The sequence below is a fragment of the Ranitomeya imitator genome, chromosome 2 (genome assembly GCF_032444005.1).
Source record: "Ranitomeya imitator isolate aRanImi1 chromosome 2, aRanImi1.pri, whole genome shotgun sequence".
NCBI lineage: Eukaryota > Metazoa > Chordata > Amphibia > Anura > Dendrobatidae > Ranitomeya > Ranitomeya imitator.
This window is the reverse complement of record NC_091283.1, coordinates 204,519,446-204,539,731: the sequence shown is the minus strand read 5'-3', so window position 1 is coordinate 204,539,731 and position 20,286 is coordinate 204,519,446. Positions and strand designations below refer to the sequence as shown.

Below are 20,286 nucleotides of genomic sequence, written 5' to 3'. Positions count from 1 at the left end.
GGTGAATTGCATTGTTTTCATGTCGTCTTAAACATTTGTGGAATCCATAGTTTATCAGGGTGATTTTATTTTGTCCACAGTGACCTCGACTACTTACTTTTAGTCCCCGTGACTTATTACTATGATTTTTTGGATGGAATGTGTGTCTCGTCAATATTTGCACCCTTCTTTTTGATTCCGTAGCCTTATATTGCATTATATAAATTTCTGTATCTGAGACATACACTGCTCAAAAAAATAAAGGGAACACTTAAACAACAGAATCTAACTCCAAGTAAATCATACTTCTGTGAAATCAAACTGTCCACTTAGGAAGCAGCACTGATTGACAATCAATTTCACATGCTGTTGTGCAAATGGAATAGACAACAGATGGAAATTATTGGCAATTATCAAGACACCCACAATAAAGGAGTGGTTCTGCAGGTGGGGACCACAGACCACATCTCAGTACCAATGCTTTCTGGCTGATGTTTTGGTCACTTTTGAATGTTGGTTGTGCTTTCACACTCGTGGTAGCATGAGACGGACTCTACAACCTGCACAAGTGGCTCAGGTAGTGCAGCTCATCCAGGATGGCACATCAATGCGAGCTGTGGCAAGAAGGTTTGCTGTGTGTCAGCATAGTATAAAGAGGCTGGAGGCGCTACAGGGAGACAGGCCAGTACACCAGGGAGACGTGGAGGGGGCCGTATGAGGGCAACAACCCAGCAGGACCGCTACCTCTGCCTTTGTGCAAGGAGGAACAGGAGGAGCACTGCCAGAGCCCTGCATAATGACCTCCAGCAGGCCACAAATGTGCATGTGTCTGCACAAATGGTTAGAAACCGACTCCATGAGGATGGTCTGAGTGCCCGCCGTCCACAGATGGGGGTTGTGCTCACAGCCCAACACAGTGCAGGGCGCTTGGCATTTGCCACAGAACACCAGGATTGACAAATTCACCACTGGCACCCTCTGCTATTCACAGATGAAAGTAGGTTCAAACTGAGCACATGTGACAGACGTGATAAGAGTCTGGAGATAGCGTGGAGAGCGATCTGCTGCCTGCAACATCCTTCAGCATGACCGGTTTGGCAGTGGGTCAGTAATGGTGTGGGGTGGCATTTCTTTGGAGGGCCGCACAGCCCTCCATGTGCTCGCCAGAGGTAGCCTGACTGCCATTAGGTACCGAGATAAGATCCTCAAACCCCTTGTGAGACCATATGCTGTTGCGGTTGGCCCTAGTTTCCTCCTAATGCAGGACAATGCCAGACCTCATGTGGCTGGAGTGTGTCAGCAGGTCCTGCAAGATGAAGGCATTGAAGCTATGGACTGGCCCGCCCGTTCCCCAGACCTGAATCCGATTGAACACATCTGGGACATCATGTCACGCTCCATCCACCGTCGTTATGTTGCACCACAGACTGTCCAGGAGTTTGCGGATGCTTTAGTCCAGGTCTGGGAGGAGATCCCTCAGAAGACCATCCGCCCGCCTCATCAGGAGCATGCCCAGGCGTTGTACAGTAGGGAGGTCATACAGGCACATGGAGGCCACACACAATACTGAGCATCTTTTCCTTGTCATGAGGCATTTCCACTGAAGTTGGATCAGCCTGTAATTTGATTTTCCACTTTGATTTTGAGCATCATTACAAATCCGGACCTCCATGGGATATTCATTTTGATTTACATTGATAATTGTTATGTTTTATTGTTCTGAACACATTCCACTATGCAATGAATAAAAATTTTCAACTGGAATATTTCATTCAGATATATCTAGCATGTGGGATTTTAGTGTTCCCTTTATTTTTTTGAGCAGTGTATATGTATGTTTATTTTGTGGCTCACCCACCATCTTTGTGTGTGTACTTTGGCATGTTTTAGTTATTTATCTAAGGTGGGGATAATAAGTATTTGATACTCAGCTGATTTTGTAAGTTTTCCCACCTACAAAGAATGGAGAGGTCTGTAATTTTTATCGTAGGTACACTTCACCTGTGAGAGAGACAGAATCTAAAGAAAAAAAAATTCAGAGAATCACATTGTATGATTATTACATAATTGATTTGCATTTTATTACAGGAAATAAGTATTTCATACAATAGAAAAATAGAACTTAATATTTGGCACAGAAACCTTTGTTTGCAATTAGAGAGGTCTGACGTTTCCTGTAGTTCTTGACCAGGTTTGCACACACTGCAGCAGGGATTTGGGCCCACTCCTCTATACAGATCTTTCAGGTTTTGGAACAGACATTGGGAAACATTGAGTTTCAGCTGCCTCCAAAGATTTTCTATTGGATTCAGGTCTTGAGTCTGGCTAGGCCACTCCAGGATCTTGAAATGCTTCTTAATGAGCCTCTCTTTTAGTTGCCCTGGCTGTGTGTTTAAGGTCATTGTCCTGCTGGAAGACCCAGCCACGACCCATCCTCAATGCTATTACTGAAGTAAGGTGGCTGTTGGCCAAACTTTTGCGATACATGACCCCATCCATTCTTCCTTCAATATCGCGCAGTGAACCTGTCCCCTTTGCAGAAAAGCACACCCAAAGTACGATGTTTGCCCCACCATGCTTCACAGTTGGGATAGTGTTCTTGTGGTTCTTCTTCTTCCTGCAAACATGGCAAGTGGAGTTGTTACCAAAAAGTTCTATTTTGGTCTCATATGACCACATTAACTTCTCCCATGTCTCCCCTGGAGCATCCAGATGGTCACTAATGAACTTCAAATTGGCCTGGACATGTGCTGGCGTGAGCAGGGGACCTTGAGTGCCCTGCAGGATTTTAATCCATGACGGCGTAGTGTTACTAATAGTAATGCTTGAGACTGTGGTCCCACCTCTCTTCAGGTCATTGACCAGGTCCTCCTGTGTAGATTTGGGCTGATATTTGACCTTTTTCAGAATCATCCTTACCCCACAAGGTGAGATCTTGCATGGAGCCCCAGATCGAGGAAGATTGACATCTTGTGTTTCTTCCATTTTCTAATAATAGCGCCAACAGTTGCTGCCTTCTCACCAAGCAGTTTGTCTATTGTCCTGTAGCCCATCCCAGCCTTGTGCAGGTCTACAATTTTGTCCTTGGTGTCCTTAGACAGCTCTTTGGTCATGGCCATGGTGGAGAGGTTGGAGTCTGACAGTGTGTGGACAGGTGTCTTTTATACAGGTAACGAGTTCAAACAGATTAAATTAATACAAGTAATGAGTGTAGAGTAGGAGGCTTCTTAAAGAAAAACTAACAGGTCCGTAAGAGCCAGAATTCTTGCTGGTTGGTAGCTGGTCAAATACTTATTTCATGCAATTTAATTATGGAAAAATCATACAATGTAATTTTCTGGATTCTTTTTAAAATTTTGTCTCTCAGTTGAAGTTTACCCAAGAAAAAAAATGACGGATCTCTCCACTCTTTGTAGGTGGGAAAACTTGCAAAATTGGCAGAGTATCAAATACTTATTTTCCCCACTGTATTTTTTTTATATTTAATTAAAAAAAAAAAATCATATGTTTCATTGAGATTTCTTGCATCCTGCACTTTCTCCTTGTGGTCTATCATGTTATACTGTATGTGCGCTGCGGGATGAAAGAACCTTGGCTTTGGACCATAGTTTTTCGGTTTCTACATTTTTATTCACTTGTATTCTCCTGATTGCTGCTGCACCATCACTCTGATCCTGTCATACGAGTGGTTAAAAAAAAAAAAAAAAAAAAAAAAAGAGCAGCACCTAATTTTTAAAGTAGTATACGAGTATGTATTGTTGACTTGTAACTGGCAAACCTACCTGAATTGTATGTTTCTATGCTTCTTGATACATCCTTTATTAATTATGCGAATTATGCAGTTTTTTTTTTTTTTTTTTAATGTGTGCACATTCGGCCAATTTTTAGCCTATGTGATTAAAGTTTTAACTACTTTTCCTTGGTGCTGGAGAACATCCCCTTTTGGACCATTGAGAACTATTTGACCAGGGAATACTCCGTGCACCAAACCCAGACCATGGACTGTCCACTAGGCTTGAGCGAAACGGATCGGACAAATTCAAAAGTCGCTGACCGTAGTGTGGGATCGGCCATGCGGTCGGCGATCTTCGCGCCAAAGTCACATTTCGCATGACGCATTTGGCACCATTTTTTCAGCCAATGAAGGAGCGTGGGCAGAGTGGTGACATAGGTCTAAGGGGCGTGCACGCCTATCGCCATCTTCTCGCTTGTGCGCTGTAACGATACACCAACTTTTCTGTTCAGGGACGGGGGGGGGGGGGGGTGGTTTGGGGGGGGAGAGAGAGACTTTGCATTGGGTTTCGTGTTTTGGTCGATCCCCGACTTTTCGCGATAATCAGCCGATTTCACTCGACTCGACTTTTGAGAGTCGGGTTTCGCGAAACCCGACTCGACCCTAAAAAACTAAAAGTCGCTCAACCCTACTGTCCACCCTGGAAGTCTCCTGGGATACTTCTCTCTAACACAAAAGTGGTGAGCTCGATTGAAACCTTCTCAAAATTTTGAAGAAAAATGGTGGTTACACAAATTGTCGATTGAGAGTCAGAAGGATGCTGTTTAATGCCTGAAGTGATGGGAAAGGAGAGGTCTAGTTCATTTCAAGCTCTGAGAAACTAATGAGACAAGTATGTATTTTGACTTGAGGTAGAGGATTCATCATACAGTCAGTTCTCGAAGTTGATGCATCAAAAGAAGTAAAATGGACACTTGTAAGGATCTGAGCCAAATCGTGATGGCTAGATGACTGGGTCAAAGCATCGCCAAAACGGCAAGTCTCATGGTATGTTTCCGGTATTCCTTACCATCAAGGATCTAAGTAAAGGCAACTGGTAAGTCAGTGACATCATCATGGGCACCAAGGCTAATCGATGTGCGTGGGGAGTGACGACTAGCCCATCTGGTCCGTTCCCACAGAAGAGAGATACTATAGCAAAAAATTGTGGCATAGACTAAGTGAGAACATCTCAGCTATAGGGCTGTGAGGCCACAAACTGGTCAAGGTGCTCATGGTGACCCTTATCTAATGCCAAAACTCTCAACATTGGGCGTGTGAGCATCAGAACTGGAGCAACAGAAGATGGCTTGATTACATTTTCTTTCACATCACGTGGCTGCATCACTTACCTGGAGAAGAAATGGAACAAGGATGAACTAAGGGCAGAAGGTCAATGGAGGCTGTGATGCTCTGAGCAATGTTTCGCAGGGAAACATTGGGTTCTGGCAGTTATGTGGATGCTAATGACAAGAAAAACTCAAAAAAACATTGTACAGACCAAGTAAACTCCTTTATGACAACGGTTTCTCCCAAGGGTACTTTCACATTTCATTCCGCCATTCGTTCGGTGATTGCGTTGAGGCTTATGTCTGAAACCCCCAACAAAACGGGATATGGACGTATGCGCCGATGGGGCTATAGTCTATAATGGCGTAAAAAAAAAAAACCGAATGTGCGCTCTGCATCATTTTGGAGCGTGTACACCTCAGACTCAGATGTAGTAGACCCAGTTACAATACCGATTGTGAGAAGTGTTTTGGAAACGCTCTCTGTCTGGGTGTCCCATTGATGCTATTAAAGAGGTACTTATACCGAATATTAATTTGGCAACAAGCAATATTATTTAGAAGACTTGTCCTGAGGTCAAAAGTGGTCAGGATTTACTCTATTCAGGGGAGTAGCGGGAAAGAAATAACTTTTTTTTGCTTTGTTTTAACTCCACTATAATGTTCCCGATATATTAGACTTCTTCGTACTAATTTTTATGGTCTTAATTAGTGATGAGCGAGTGTACTCGTTGCTCGGGGGGGGGGGGGGGGGGTCTCCGAGTATTTGTGACTGCTCGGAGATTTAATTTTTGTTGATGCAGCTGCAAGATTTACGGCTGCTAGCCAGCCTGAGTACATGTGGGGGTTGCCTGGTTGCTACGGAATCCCCACACGTAAACAAGTTATTTATCAGATGTAAGTCATGAGGCTGAGGCAACGAAAACTAAATGTCCGAGCAGTTACAAAATACTCGGGAGACCACCCGAGCAACGAGTACACTCGCTCACTCAGTCTTAATAAGAGGAAGTGTCTCACAGGCTCCGCTGGGGCGGGTCTTTAGGCTGCTCTGCATTATTACCCAGTGAGCAACGCCCCCAAGGTACAGATCTAAAAACTAAAACTAAATAAAAAGAACCATACCTCTGGAAACAGAAGTCGTGTTATAAAAAAAAGAAAACTAATACTCAGAGGAGCAATAGGAATAAAATAAAAGCAAAACCTGGACACGTTTATCTGGTGACGGGTATTCTTTAAAACAGAACTATCGAGTCATATAAGGAACAGAAGGGGTTACCGCAGTCAAGTAGGAGACTGTTTTGTCAAACGCAAACCTCCTGGAGCTGAATTGCAAGGAGGCGACTTGATCTGAGCACAACACAAAGATGTCGAGTATTCGCTAATTAGCTCTTTAAAAAAAAAAAAAAAAAAAAAATTAGATATGCGTGGCTAACAGCAATTATAATCAAGACGAATCTCCAGCCATTTGGGAACAGAAGAAAGAAACAAAGGAGTAAAAGAAAAGCAAGGAGGGAGAAAGACAGGAAATATGGGTCACATTCTCTATTTTACTACATGGGAGACATATTGTTCATTTGGCTACAAGCACTGGATTTGCCGCTACCCTCATAGAAAGTGAACGGTTATCTCATTGTTAGGTGTCATCTTTAGCTATTCTGCATCTTTCATGAGCAAATACTAATCAATAATGTGTATTGTTAACATATTCATGATAAATAATTTTTAGATGTCGATCCACCTAGAGAAGCTTGCATTGCACCTTTATAGGCTGATTTCTGCTAATGTGTGATTGTGCATCTGAAAATTCAGAACTCAGTGAGAGTTTTCTATCACATTTACTATGCTGCACAAGGCAAAATTTTTTTGGTGACAAAATGCAACTTAGATAAATTCTCAGGGATAAATTAGCAGTAAGTAAAAAAAAAACCAACAAAAAACAAACAGGTGAGCAGGTGTGACCGAAGAGCAAGCATATCTCATAACTTTGCAGACTTTACAAAGTAATTGTCCTGCTACCGAAGCCCCTAGATTAATTAATTGCACCCATAAAGTAGGATCTCAGCAAAAGTGCCCCACAAACACCATGATACCACCACAGTGTGTTCCTCCATAGCACCCCCCACAAGCATAGGATTGTGACCCCAACACAGTATGATCTCCCAACTATAACCCCCACACAGTTCTCCATGCAGTACAATGGGCAGTATAATGGCCCACAGCTCACCACACTGTATAATGGCCCTCGCTAACACTCCAAACAGTAATGGCCCCCACACAAACCAAATATTATAATAGCCCACATATAATAGGCCCCACAGTCCTCCATAGAGTATACTGCACTCCCCACAGTCCTCCATAGGGTATACTGCACTCCCCACAGTCCTCCATAGAGTATACAGCACTCCCCATAGTCCTCCATACAGTATAATACATTCCCCACAGTCCTCCATAAAGTATAATGCACTCCCCATAGTCCTCCTCACAGTATAATACACTCCCCATAGTCCTCCAGAGTGTACAGCTCTCCCCATAGGGTATACTGCACTCCCCACAGTCCTCCATAGAGTATAATGCACTCCCCATAGTCCTCCGTAGAGTATACAGCACTCCCCACAGTCCTCCATAGAGTATACTACACTCCCCATAGTCCTCCAGAGCATACAGTACTCCCCCATACTATGTGGGCTGTGTTATGTACTGCGTGGCCTGTGCTATATATTATGTGGCCACTGTTATATACTGCATGGCCTGTGTTATATACTACGTCACCTGTGTTATATACTGCGTGGCCACTTTTATATATTGCGTGGCCTGTATTAACGCATCGGGTATTTTACAAAATGTATGTATGTATGTATGTATGTATGTATGTATGTATGTATGTATGTATGTATATAGCAGCCACATAGTATATAGCACAGGCCACATAGTATTTGTCCGCTATATACTACATGGCTCCTATATACTACGTGGCCTGTGCTATATACTATGTGGCTGCTATATACATACATACATACATACATATTCTAGAATACCCGATGCGTTAGAATCGGGCCACCATCTAGTAGAGTATAATGCACTCCCCACAGTCCTCCATAGAGTATACTGCACCCCCCACAGTCCTCCATAGAGTATACTGCACTCCCCATAGTCCTCCATAGAGTATACTGTACTCCCCATAGTCCTCCATACAGTATACTGCACTCCCCACAGTCCTCCATAGAGTATACTGCACTCCCCACAGTCCTGCAGAGTATATGGCACTTCCCATAGTCCTCTTTACAGTATACTGCGCTCCCCATAGTCCTCCATACATTATGGCCACTACAATGTACTTATTGATTTAAAAAAAAAAATACAATTCTCATCTCCCCTCCTCGCTCCCCAGCTCCTCTGGTCTCTGCAGCGTGTGTTCTTAAGTGCCCGCACATCTCAGGTCAGTGGGAGTCATGTAATGACATCATTGCGCCCACTGCGCTGAGACCAAGACATCAGACGTCGCGGAAGAATGATGGAGGGAGCTGGGTCTCCTTCTTCCATCACTGCCTGTAACTATCAGGATCCAGGATGCAGACAGATGAACTTACGATGACTGGCGGGGGTGTTGGCCGGGTAGTGGTGGGGCCAGCGTCAGCACCAGGTTCCCCAACTAACGGGTCCCATAGCAGCCACATGGCTTGCCGCATTAGTGGCACATATATCGATGTATTTGAATTTTATATTTGAATTCCTCCTTTTCTCTATGTAAAAAATAATAATAATAATAATTTTTATTTATATAGCGCCAACATATTTCGCAGCGCTTTACAAATTATAGAGGGGACTTGTACAGACAATAGACATTACAGCATAACAGAAATACAGTTCAAAACAGATACCAGGAGGAGTGAGGGCCCTGCTCGCAAGCTTACAGACTATGAGGAAAAGGGGAGACACGAGAGGTGGATGGTAACAATTGCTTTAGTTATTCGGACCGGCCATAGTGTAAGGCTCAGGTGTTCATGTAAAGCTGCATGAACCAGTTAACTGCCTAAGTATGTAGCAGTACAGACACAGAGGGCTAATACTGCATAAAGTGAATGAGAACATGATGCGAGGAACCTGATTGTTTTTTTGTTTTTTTTTATAAATAGGCCACACAGGGATCGTTAGGTTAATGCATTGAGGCGGTAGGCCAGTCTGAACAAATGAGTTTTTAGGGTATGCTTAAAACTGTGGGGATTGGGGATTAATCGTATTAGAAGGTTTACACAGTAAAATATCGATATTTGCAGATGATACAAAACTATGTAAAGCAGTTAATACAAGAGAAGATAGTATTCTGCTACAGATGGATCTGGATAAGTTGGAAACTTGGGCTGAAAGGTGGCAGATGAGGTTTAACAATGATAAATGTAAGGTTATACACATGGGAAGAGGGAATCAATATCACCATTACACACTGAACGGGAAACCACTGGGTAAATCTGACAGGGAGAAGGACTTGGGGATCCTAGTTAATGATAAACTTACCTGGAGCAGCCAGTGCCAGGCAGCAGCTGCCAAGGCAAACAGGATCATGGGGTGCATTAAAAGAGGTCTGGATACACATGATGAGAGCATTATACTGCCTCTGTACAAATCCCTAGTTAGACCGCACATGGAGTACTGTGTCCAGTTTTGGGCACCGGTGCTCAGGAAGGATATAATGGAACTAGAGAGAGTACAAAGGAGGGCAACAAAATTAATAAAGGGGATGGGAGAACTACAATACCCAGATAGATTAGCGAAATTAGGATTATTTAGTCTAGAAAAAAGACGACTGAGGGGCGATCTAATAACCATGTATAAGTATATAAGGGGACAATACAAATATCTCGCTGAGGATCTGTTTATACCAAGGAAGGTGACGGGCACAAGGGGGCATTCTTTGCGTCTGGAGGAGAGAAGGTTTTTCCACCAACATAGAAGAGGATTCTTTACTGTTAGGGCAGTGAGAATCTGGAATTGCTTGCCTGAGGAGGTGGTGATGGCGAACTCAGTCGAGGGGTTCAAGAGAGGCCTGGATGTCTTCCTGGAGCAGAACAATATTGTATCATACAATTATTAGGTTCTGTAGAAGGACGTAGATCTGGGTACTTATTATGATGGAATATAGGCTGAACTGGATGGACAAATGTCTTTTTTCGGCCTTACTAACTATGTTACTATGTTACTAACCTAGGTAGTGAATTCCAAAGAATCGGCGCAGCACGTGTAAAGTCTTGGAGACGGGAGTGGGAGGTTCTGATTATTGAGGATGCTAACCTGAGGTCATTAGCGGAGGGCACGGGTAGGGTGGTAGACTGATACCAGGGAGGAGATGTAGATGTAAGAGATTCCCCTGACCGCTGGCCCCAATTGTCACGATTCGGGGTGACTTTAGGCCAACAGACAACTATCACATGTGCAGGGGGCTTATCTTAGTTATCCCTCCACTGCTAGCAATGTGATGAGAAAACACACACAAGGCTATTGACCTCTTAGTTTACAGCAGGGGCTTATGCTAGGTATCCCACTGCTTTCAATATACCACAAACTGCAGGGATTTATGTATATCCCGCTTACAGTTCCACTTAACACTTGCAGCTCTCTGGCGCCCCCCTTACTCTCAGATTAGGTACTGCACCCTGGATAATTAGTCGCCAGAAAGGCTGCCTGCTATGTACTGGCTATTGGGCACGCTGCAGCGACGCGATAACTACTCCCACTCAGGCAGGAACAATAATTATCAACGCCGCAGTCGCTGCAGCATCACTCAACAGTCTGCACACTGTATCACTGCCACCAGCTTCGATTAAACGGGTCCGAAGCTAACCCAACACAACAGCAACAGTAGCGTATTTCCCTTCAGAAGACTTAGGGTACGGTTTAGAACAGGAGAACGAACTAATATTAAATATTATATCCCATGAAAAATAGGGAAATAAAAGCAGATATTTTGTATTGCCGCATCTGTAAGAGTCCAAGGAAAATGATTTAAACTCCTCAACAAAAAGAAAAGCAAGAAAAAAAAAACTTACTAAAAAAAAAAAATATTCGAAATGTCAAATATACCCCAAAGAGATGAGATTACAGCACAGTAAAGAGGTTTCATTTTCAATTAAGATTCAAGTTGTTCTACATTTTTGCTACATTTTCTTAGTATGAGGCTTTAAACGAGTAATCAAGATATGGCACAGGAGACTTCTAAAGAGTATTTTTGGGATATGCAGGAGCAATTGGTGGCTTATATACAAGTTGATGGACTGCGGTAATTGAGGGCTTAAAAGTGGTGGCTTTTGTTTATAAATGGGAAAACCGGGTGACAGCTTCCATTTATATATGACAATAGGGAAAAAAAAATAAAATATCGCTCGTTTTCGTCTTACCTCTTTTTCGATTTCTGCCAGAGACTTGATTGTAATCCCCAAAAGATCAACCTGCTGCATCTGAAACAAATAAACCTCTTTCTGATTAACCAGAATTTAAGAGGTTCAATTAAAAAAAATAAAATTGGAATCTTTAAATTGCAAAAAAATAAAATCAGTGCATTCATTTTCTTTAACACAAACTCTGATCAATATAACAATCTATTCGGATAAGAAATTGTGGCTAAAGACAATTCCAGCAATACTACTGCTGACCACATGAGGGCAGCAAAACCAAAGGAATTGATGACAATTTCTAAGAAAACATTCCTGTTCTTCAATGTGTATTGCGACTTACCCACACCACAACCCACAGATGAAATATGGTTTTAGAAACTATCAATATTTGTATTGTGTATTAAAAATGATATAAAATATTTTCACTTTTGTAAATTAATATTTTTTTTTTTAGAAAATAAAAATGTGTAAAATTTTAAAAAATGGAGCGAAAAAAGTACTAAAAAAAGTATGAAAATAAACAAAATCATATTATATATGTATACATACACATTTAATTTTTTCATATTGTATACTTTTCTAAAACTGTTGTAATTTTAAAATGATATATTTAGTTTTCTTTTAAAATATATTTATATACATACCTCTTAAAACAAAATTTTAAAAATATCACACTTAGTCTAAAATAAAAATTTAAAACAGACAGTCTCCCCCCCCCCCCCCCAAAAAAAAAGGATATTAGTCATAAAAAATATAAAAAATATATACAATTGACTTAAGTTTTACATATTTTTAATAAAACCCCAAAACATAAATATTTGCAAGGTAATACTAAAAAAAAAATTAACAAAAAAAAATCATGAACTAGTAAAGAAGTGTATATTTAAAGATAAAAGCAGTAGAACAATATAAAAATATTTATATTTCTAAAACAAAAACATTTAAAAAACACAACCTGCCCTTAAGATTATATTTAAAAAAAAAACAGAAAAAAAACACCAGACTACGTAAAACCGAAGTAAATTGTGTGATTTTTTTTGTATTATTTTTAGAAAATGTATAAAATATTGGCATATTGCTCTACTGTGTTTATGATTATATATCCACTTCTTTACTGCTCTATAATTTTATTTAATATTATTTTTTTAATTAATGGTACTATTATTTTGCAAATATTCCGTTATTGGTGTTTTAAAACAATATTTGCAAAATATAAAACTAAAAATAAATTAACAAAAATAAATGATAAATACTAAAAACGTTAATAGTAGAATAATTGTGATAATTATATTAAGAAATGTTAATAAAATACTAAAATACAAATACTAAAATTATAACAGTAATATAAGAAATATTATCACAATTATCTATCATAATTTATCACATTATGTGATTACTATTATAATTTTGGTATTATTTTAGTATTATTTTATTAATATGTATCAATATAATTTAATAAAATGCTAAAATAATAATAATACAAAAAAATAAAATTATAATAGTAATAACATACTAAAATAATGCTAATAAAAATACAACTAATAAAATACTAAAATACAATACTAAAATACCAAAATTATAATAGTAAAATACTAATAAAAAATACTACTAATAAAATACTACTAATAATAAAATAATACTACTACTACTAATACCACCATTACATAAGCTAGTAAAGAAGTGATACTTAGTGATAAGAGCAGTAGAACAATTATTAATCATTTGTGCTATTGCATTTCCTATCACAGTGATTGGAATAATGGCTAGGAGAACAGATCTACCTATACACAGGAATCTAAGGGATGAGCTGTAGGGGGCTGCATGTACAGACCACCCTGAAGGATCGGTGATGGCATAACCCATATTATCGGACATGCCATTTTATATTAAGCAGCTAATAACTTACATTCCTATCAAACTCTTCTCCCTGTAATATCTCTGGAAGGTTAACCAACTTTTCGGATATGCAATCGTCCAGAATTGGACTGATCTGGACAACAGAACTTTAAGAACGGAATTATTTATACAGATTGCGCACGGACAATCCGACAGCAGGAACGAATAGGAACGTTCTATCTAGTTCTAATGGAGAGAAAGGCTTCATCAGGTCTCACACTGTAATTACAAGAAAGGGTCAACCTGCTTTCCTGAGAGCGTCACTCTTGGTAATGGGCGAGGTCTGTCCTGGCAGATAAAGGGCTGTTCCCATCTGGGGCATTTAGGATAATATAATTAGTGCTAAACACAGTTTACAGAAGGCAAACGGTGCAACATTTTTACTGAAGCCAAAATAACAAATATTATATTTACCCAACAATTATCCAGTTGAGTAAGTTATTATTTAATTATCCTCAAAAAAGGTGGCCGGGCAACGGGATGGAGCTGCAAAATCAGACAGAGCCTATCGAGAAAAGCGGCGCCGTTTCTCAAAAGAAAGACTTTTTTTTATCTTAGATTTCCCGTATTAATAGTGAACAGACTATAGCGTGGATCGTACACTCACCGCCTCTGACGCACAGGCAAACTTCTCGGAAATCATAAAAGGAACGCCATCCATTGCTGAAAGAGAGAACCAAGGAGGAAGCGAAAAGAAAGAAATTTAATAAAAAATTATCAGGCCTGCAATCATTTATAAACGATATCACTTTCTGTAATCAACACAGCAAAAGAATTGAGACAATTTTTTATGTTTGTGCCGCTGCCTTCGATACATTTCTCAAAACCCCATAAAGCCCCGACGCGCGTTTGCGTGACAGCCCAGATACGGTTCTGACGGGCTATTCATAGAAATGTTTCCTGTTCGCCGGGGGTCTGCGCAGAGTCGCTCTCATCTGGGCGTCTGTCACATATGAGTTAGGGCAGCGCCGCGCGGCATAACAAGCTCTCTCCGTGTCACCTGCAGTCATTAAAGCTGAAGCCACTTCATCTGGGCGTTCTGCCACTGTACGGCGTACAAGAACGCGAGCCCATGCCAAGGGCTCAGCAGTGTAATTAGCATCCTCCTAAACAAACGAGTTTCCACACAGCTGTAATTAAGCAAGCTTGTAATTAAGTAGATGCCCTTTATCATACAGATCATGCTTAAAAACGCTTTGAAGAATGGATGTGTTATTAATGCGATAATGTCAAATCACAGACATTCACCAGGGCTGTCAGCGTGCTCCCCCTTCGCACACTACACAATACTCCGCGCAGAAATATGGGAACTACATCCACGTTACATTTAATTACTTTATGGTAGGATTAGCAAACACTAAAGTCGCACGTTTCCAAAGAGTTATTAATATGGACCGAGCTCGCAGGCTTCCCGGCCTGTCTATCACAGATGCGGGGGAGAACATACAGAGGGGGTGGCCGAGAGCCGAGTGCCCCCCCACAATCATGTACCACCAGATGTGCGGTCTGTGGGCGACAAAGGACGACGCTCTGCTCCTCATAACACCTCAGCTGGAAAGGATCATCAGAAAGGGACATGATTATTCCATAAAATATATTATATATAATGGATCTTCTACTATATAATTGTCTAAGGGTCACTTCCATCCTTCTGTCTGTCCTTTTATCTGTCTTTCTTTCTGTCACAGAAATCCAGAGTCACTGATTGGTCACGGCAAAACGGCCACGACCAATCAGTGACGGGCACAGTCCGGCGGCAAAATGGCAGCTCCCTACTCCCCGCAGTCAGTGCCCGCTCCGTACTCCCCTACAGTCAGCGCTCACACAGGGTTAATAAAGGCACGGATGATTAACCTCGTGGAGATCAAAACATCCAACACCGCGGAGACACCATCACGTGTTTCTCAACGCAGTGATCCAGAACACTGCCCCCAAATCCATCCACAGACAGCTGTTTCGGGGTTTCTGGATCACTGCGTTGAGAAACACGTGATGGTGTCTCCGCGGTGTTGGATGTTTTGATCTCCACGAGGTCAATCATCTGTGCCTTTATAGACTTTCTACTAGGCACTGCTCCTGATAGCCAGTTTCCTACTCCACACTGATAAGGGGCAAAAACCCCGAAACAGCTGTCTGTGGATGGATACCATGCTTGGCATAGGTGGTTTGCCTTTATTGGATGTTTTCCTTTATTGGATGCTGCCCTTCCCTTGGTTGTTCCTTCCCGGGGAAAGGCCTGGCTATTCACTGCCTGCGTTGAGAAACACGTGATGGTGTCTCCGCAGCTCCTCTACACACAGGGTTCATGGCAGCGTTAATGGACCGCGTTATGCCGCGGTGTAACGCACTCCACCAACGCAGCTATTAACCCTGTGTGACCAACTTTTTACTATTGATGCTGCGTATCGGTAAATGCTTGGGCTGGATCCGGGGGTCGACGGAAGGCGACTATATAACTATTTTTTATTTTAATTTTTTTTTTTTTTTTTTTAAAGAGGGATATGGTGCCCAAATTGCTATATACTACGTGAGCTGTGCTATATACTACGTGAGCTGTGCTATATACTACGTGAGCTGTGCTATATACTACGTGAGCTGTGCTATATACTACGTGAGCTGTGCTATATACTACGTGAGCTGTGCTATATACTACGTGAGCTGTACTATATACTACGTGAGCTGTGCTATATACTACGTGAGCTGTGCTATATACTACGTGAGCTGTGCTATATACTACGTGAGCTGTGCTATATACTACGTGAGCTGTGCTATATACTACGTGGCTGTGCTATATACTACGTGGCTGTGCTATATATTACGTGGCTGTGCTATATATTACGTGTCTGGGCAATATACTACGTGGCTGAGCAATATACTACCTGGCTGGGCAATATACTACGTGGCGCCCGGCCGTGAACAATCAGTGACAGGTGATCAGCGAATTGGCGTGGAATTTTAACCACACTTCGCTAATTGGTCGCGGCCGGCCAAATCCTGTGTATAAATTGCATTATTCTGAAAACTTAATAAACTACATACATATTCTAGAATACCCGATACGTTAGAATCGGGCCACCATCTAGATATATATATATATCTCATTACTCACGTTGGCCACCATGCCCAATACTACATTTCTATTTCCTGTTTTTAACACTGACTCAAACCCTAATTATTTTTTTATTATAAGTATTATCTGGGTATAGGTCACTGTCAAGGAAGGGGGTGGTGGTGAGCTGTGACATCACCTATTGTGAATGGTGGATCCTGTGTTATCTACTGTATATAGAGGTGTTATCAGTCATTGTACAGGAGGAGGTGAGCTGTGACATCACCTATTGTGAATGGTGGACCCTGTGTTATCTACTGTATATAAATGTGTTATCAGTAATTATACAGGAGGAGGTGAGCTGTGATATCACCTTTTGTGAATGGTGGATTCGGTGCAATCTACTGTATATAGAGGTGTTCCCTTTAATTGCACTTTTTGACTTTTTTTTTTTTTTTTTTTTTTTTTTTTTTACTTAAACACATGGAATTTGAGCTAAAAATCATTTTTTCAAATTTGGTTTCATTAAGAATAAAAAAAAAAAATTGGTTTCTATAGCCTCTGTATTGTACAATCCATTGCTGGCTGTAGAAGGAGTTAACCAAGAGTCCATCAGTGAGCTCACTCTGACAGTCTTATTATAAAAGAGTTTGTAACTCTTTTACCTGTCTTTAAGTAAAAGTTCCTCAATTATGGGGCATCACAATTTTTGGGGGGAGAAGCCTATAGTTGCTGAAAAAATCTCTGAATATTTTGACAGAGGGTAAACTAAGGTGTTGGAAATTGGGCTCCCAAAAGAAATGAGATTTCTGCCTTTGTGCAGAGAAAACAACGAACACCTATTGTTTTGTCTGACATTTGGAGAGAGCGCTCACCCGGCGGATCACTCAGCCGACACATAAATTGAACTGCCTACATGGATGGCTAAATCCTGCCTGAAATGATAATAAAATACTATATTAATATGGAAATTATCCTGCTGTTACCGAGCACCGATTAGTATATAAATTACACCTCATTACATATTACAACCAAATAAACACAAACCGTGTGTATAATGAATTACGGGAGAGAAGGCAAGGATTCTAGTCCCGAAACCCCTCCTGCTTCCTCCATCCATCTGCTTTGTTAGCAGACCACTGTATATATCGCCAACATCTAGAAGGCAGAGCCTGACAAGAAAAAGGATGGCATTTCTAAGGCGATGTATTCTTTTCTCCCTCCTTAAAGGGATCATGCGTTCAGAAAAAAAACCCCTTTAAACACAATTTTCCATGTTCAAAACATTGTTTAAGGAGGCATCCCCAGTCTATTGTTTACTGAGGTCAATGTGGCTGCTATAAAGTGATGCTGTTAACAGAAGCTCGGGCAAGATGGCCGCTCCCATAAATAAAATATCAAATGAAAAAAAAAAAAAAAAACTGCCAATAGAAAATAGATATGTGTTTATTAAAAATAAATAAATTATACACATACCTCATAAAAAGTTAGGGATATTTGGCTTTCGGGTGAAATTTCCGGAAGATCCTAGAATGCCCTCTATCCTTTTCATGTGAACGTAATGTGACGTCGGGATGCCCATGTCCAACTGGTCAATGTTTCAGGACTTTTTGCACACCTTGCTGTTCCCCGACAAGGAGCTTAATGGGAAAATTCACAACAGGTGTTTGATCCGTGAATCGGCCATTAATTTCGGTGGTCAGTTAGAATTGGTATTAAACTGTCCTCCTCATCACACTGGCCACATTGTGACCAAGATGACCCCTAACAATCGATCACCAGGACCTCATTGTGAGGCTTCAGGCAGAATTATATCAGATGCAAGAGGACACTGAGCTCAGAGCGTCACAGAGTCATCAGCAGGCGGCAACAGAGATACATAGGCCCTAAGAGTCACAGAAAGGCAGAGAAGTGGACGTCCTTTGGGAACATCCCACTGATAAAAGCTTCATTGTGAACAATGCTCTGTAGAACCGGATGATGAAGGTCACACAACACCTGGCAGGGAGGCGAGAGGCACCCAGGTGTCACGTCACATCGTTCAAAACAGTTCACATCAGCAGGGTCTGTGTGCTAGACGACCTACAAGGGTACCTGACCACATCACCAGGCATAGGCGTCATCGTCTTGTATGGGCCAGAGAGCTGAGGACAGTCGACTCATGCAGAGTAGAAATGATGGCCGCACGAAGTTGGAGACGTCAAGGAGAACGTTATGCATCAGCCACTGTTGTCAACGGAAGAGCCTTTGGTGGTGGAGTTACAGTGTGGGCAGGTGTGTATAGTCCATACAGAACTGCCCTACATTTTATGAATGGTATAGTGACAAGTGTCTACTACTAGAATAGCATCATTAACCCAGACATTGTGCCTCTGCATGAACAACACAGGCCTAATCTCATCTTCATGGACGACAACGCTGGGGTACCACTCATATGGAGAGGCCTGGACTGTCTACAGAAAACACAGGGGATCAGATAAGCCACCATGTAGAAGCTCATAATTCCGTACCCCAGAACCACAATGACCCGAGTTCCATCCTTCAAGAACAGTGGGACACCATACCTCAGATGACAATAACTCCACTTGTGAATAACAGGAGACGTCGTCAGCTGCAATTGAGGCTCAAGGTCACAGGACAAGTTTTTGAGACATGGATATTTTTTGTTGGGGTATACCCATCACTGTTGGAGATATAATGTAGCGGCACTGCACAGAATGAGACCAACTCATCTGCAGGACTTTTGCTCATGTTGATCCTTTAACCAAAGATCTCCTGATGAACTAACTTCCGGTGGCGAAACGCGTCAAGAAGTAACAGAAAAGAGCATATGGACTGATAAGCATCATGGCGCATGACTAACTTTAAAATCATAGATGTACAAATCTATTAATCTTTATCATGATGTTGGATCCAATTACTTTTTAAGCTTGCTTAAAAGTTGACGATCTTCTCTAAACTGTTCTACTATTGTCATATTGTTTTATGGGGGCCAGTGGGGTTTAGGTCAGTACCTTAAATCTGATTCTGTGTACACCTTTTCAATGAGATATATACTGTATACCCGTAAGAGATGGGCTATACCTACAAAATCATAAGTTTATTGAGTACCTATCTCCGACATAGTTCTGTTAGTGACCCATTGTTGTCATCAACCATATAGTGGCATCTGTTTGATTTATTCCGCCAAGTTACGGTAATACCTATTAGGTACAAATTTGTATCTTATTACTTGTGGACGTTGTATGAACAAGATCTTTTTCACCCTTATGCATGATTTTCTTGGCTGACCCAAATATATTTATATCGGATTAGTGGGATTAGAGAAATATAGGAAAATGGAGGGATAGATGATGTCTCTATTATCCATGTTCGAATTTGAAGGGACCTCCAGCGTTGTGTGCAACCTCCTGCCCAAAGCAGGAGTCACTGAAACATCTCAGACAGATGTCTGTCCAGCCTCTGCTTGAAGACTTCCATTGAAGGAGAACTCATCAGCCTGTTCCACTCATTGATCACCCTCACTGTTAAAAAAAAGTCTTGTCTAATATCCAATCTCTGGTCCTGCAGCTCAGCCTCATTCACTTGAAAGGGACAGAGAAGAGGAACCAGACAGTAGTGAATGGGCAATAAAGTGGTACGGTTCATTTATAATTTATAAGAAAAAAAAAAAGAATCCTTGATTCACTAACCCTCCTTGAGTTCAGCAGTCTTTGCTCGTGCTCCAAATGTCTAGCATTTGTTGCGGCGCGGACATCACGTTGGCAGCCAGTGACTCTGTCCATGTAGCGGAAAGTCCTGCTCAGAAACGCTGAGCTCAGTTATTGGCTGTCACGCCATCAAAGCAACTTTAGCGCCGCAGCAGACAAAAAATTGTCTCGTTATGGTGACCGATAATCAAGAACAATTTTTCTG

The 20,286-nt window shown here is 41.4% G+C and overlaps 1 protein-coding gene across 5 annotated transcripts in view; it reads right to left on the bottom strand.

The window, feature by feature from the left end:
• MVB12B (multivesicular body subunit 12B) overlaps positions 1 to 20,286 on the bottom strand; it is a 149,034-nt gene that overhangs the window by 13,841 nt on the left and 114,907 nt on the right. For 3 of the 5 annotated variants that reach the window (XM_069748511.1, XM_069748512.1, XM_069748514.1), the window contains 2 exons: positions 13,930 to 13,985; positions 11,430 to 11,510 (listed from right to left, as the gene is read on the bottom strand). In XM_069748511.1, the coding sequence (XP_069604612.1) occupies positions 11,430 to 11,510; positions 13,930 to 13,985 (137 nt within the window). The remainder of the gene's footprint in view (positions 1 to 11,429; positions 11,511 to 13,929; positions 13,986 to 20,286) is intronic. The other 2 variants (XM_069748513.1, XM_069748515.1) reach the window with 1 other exon arrangement.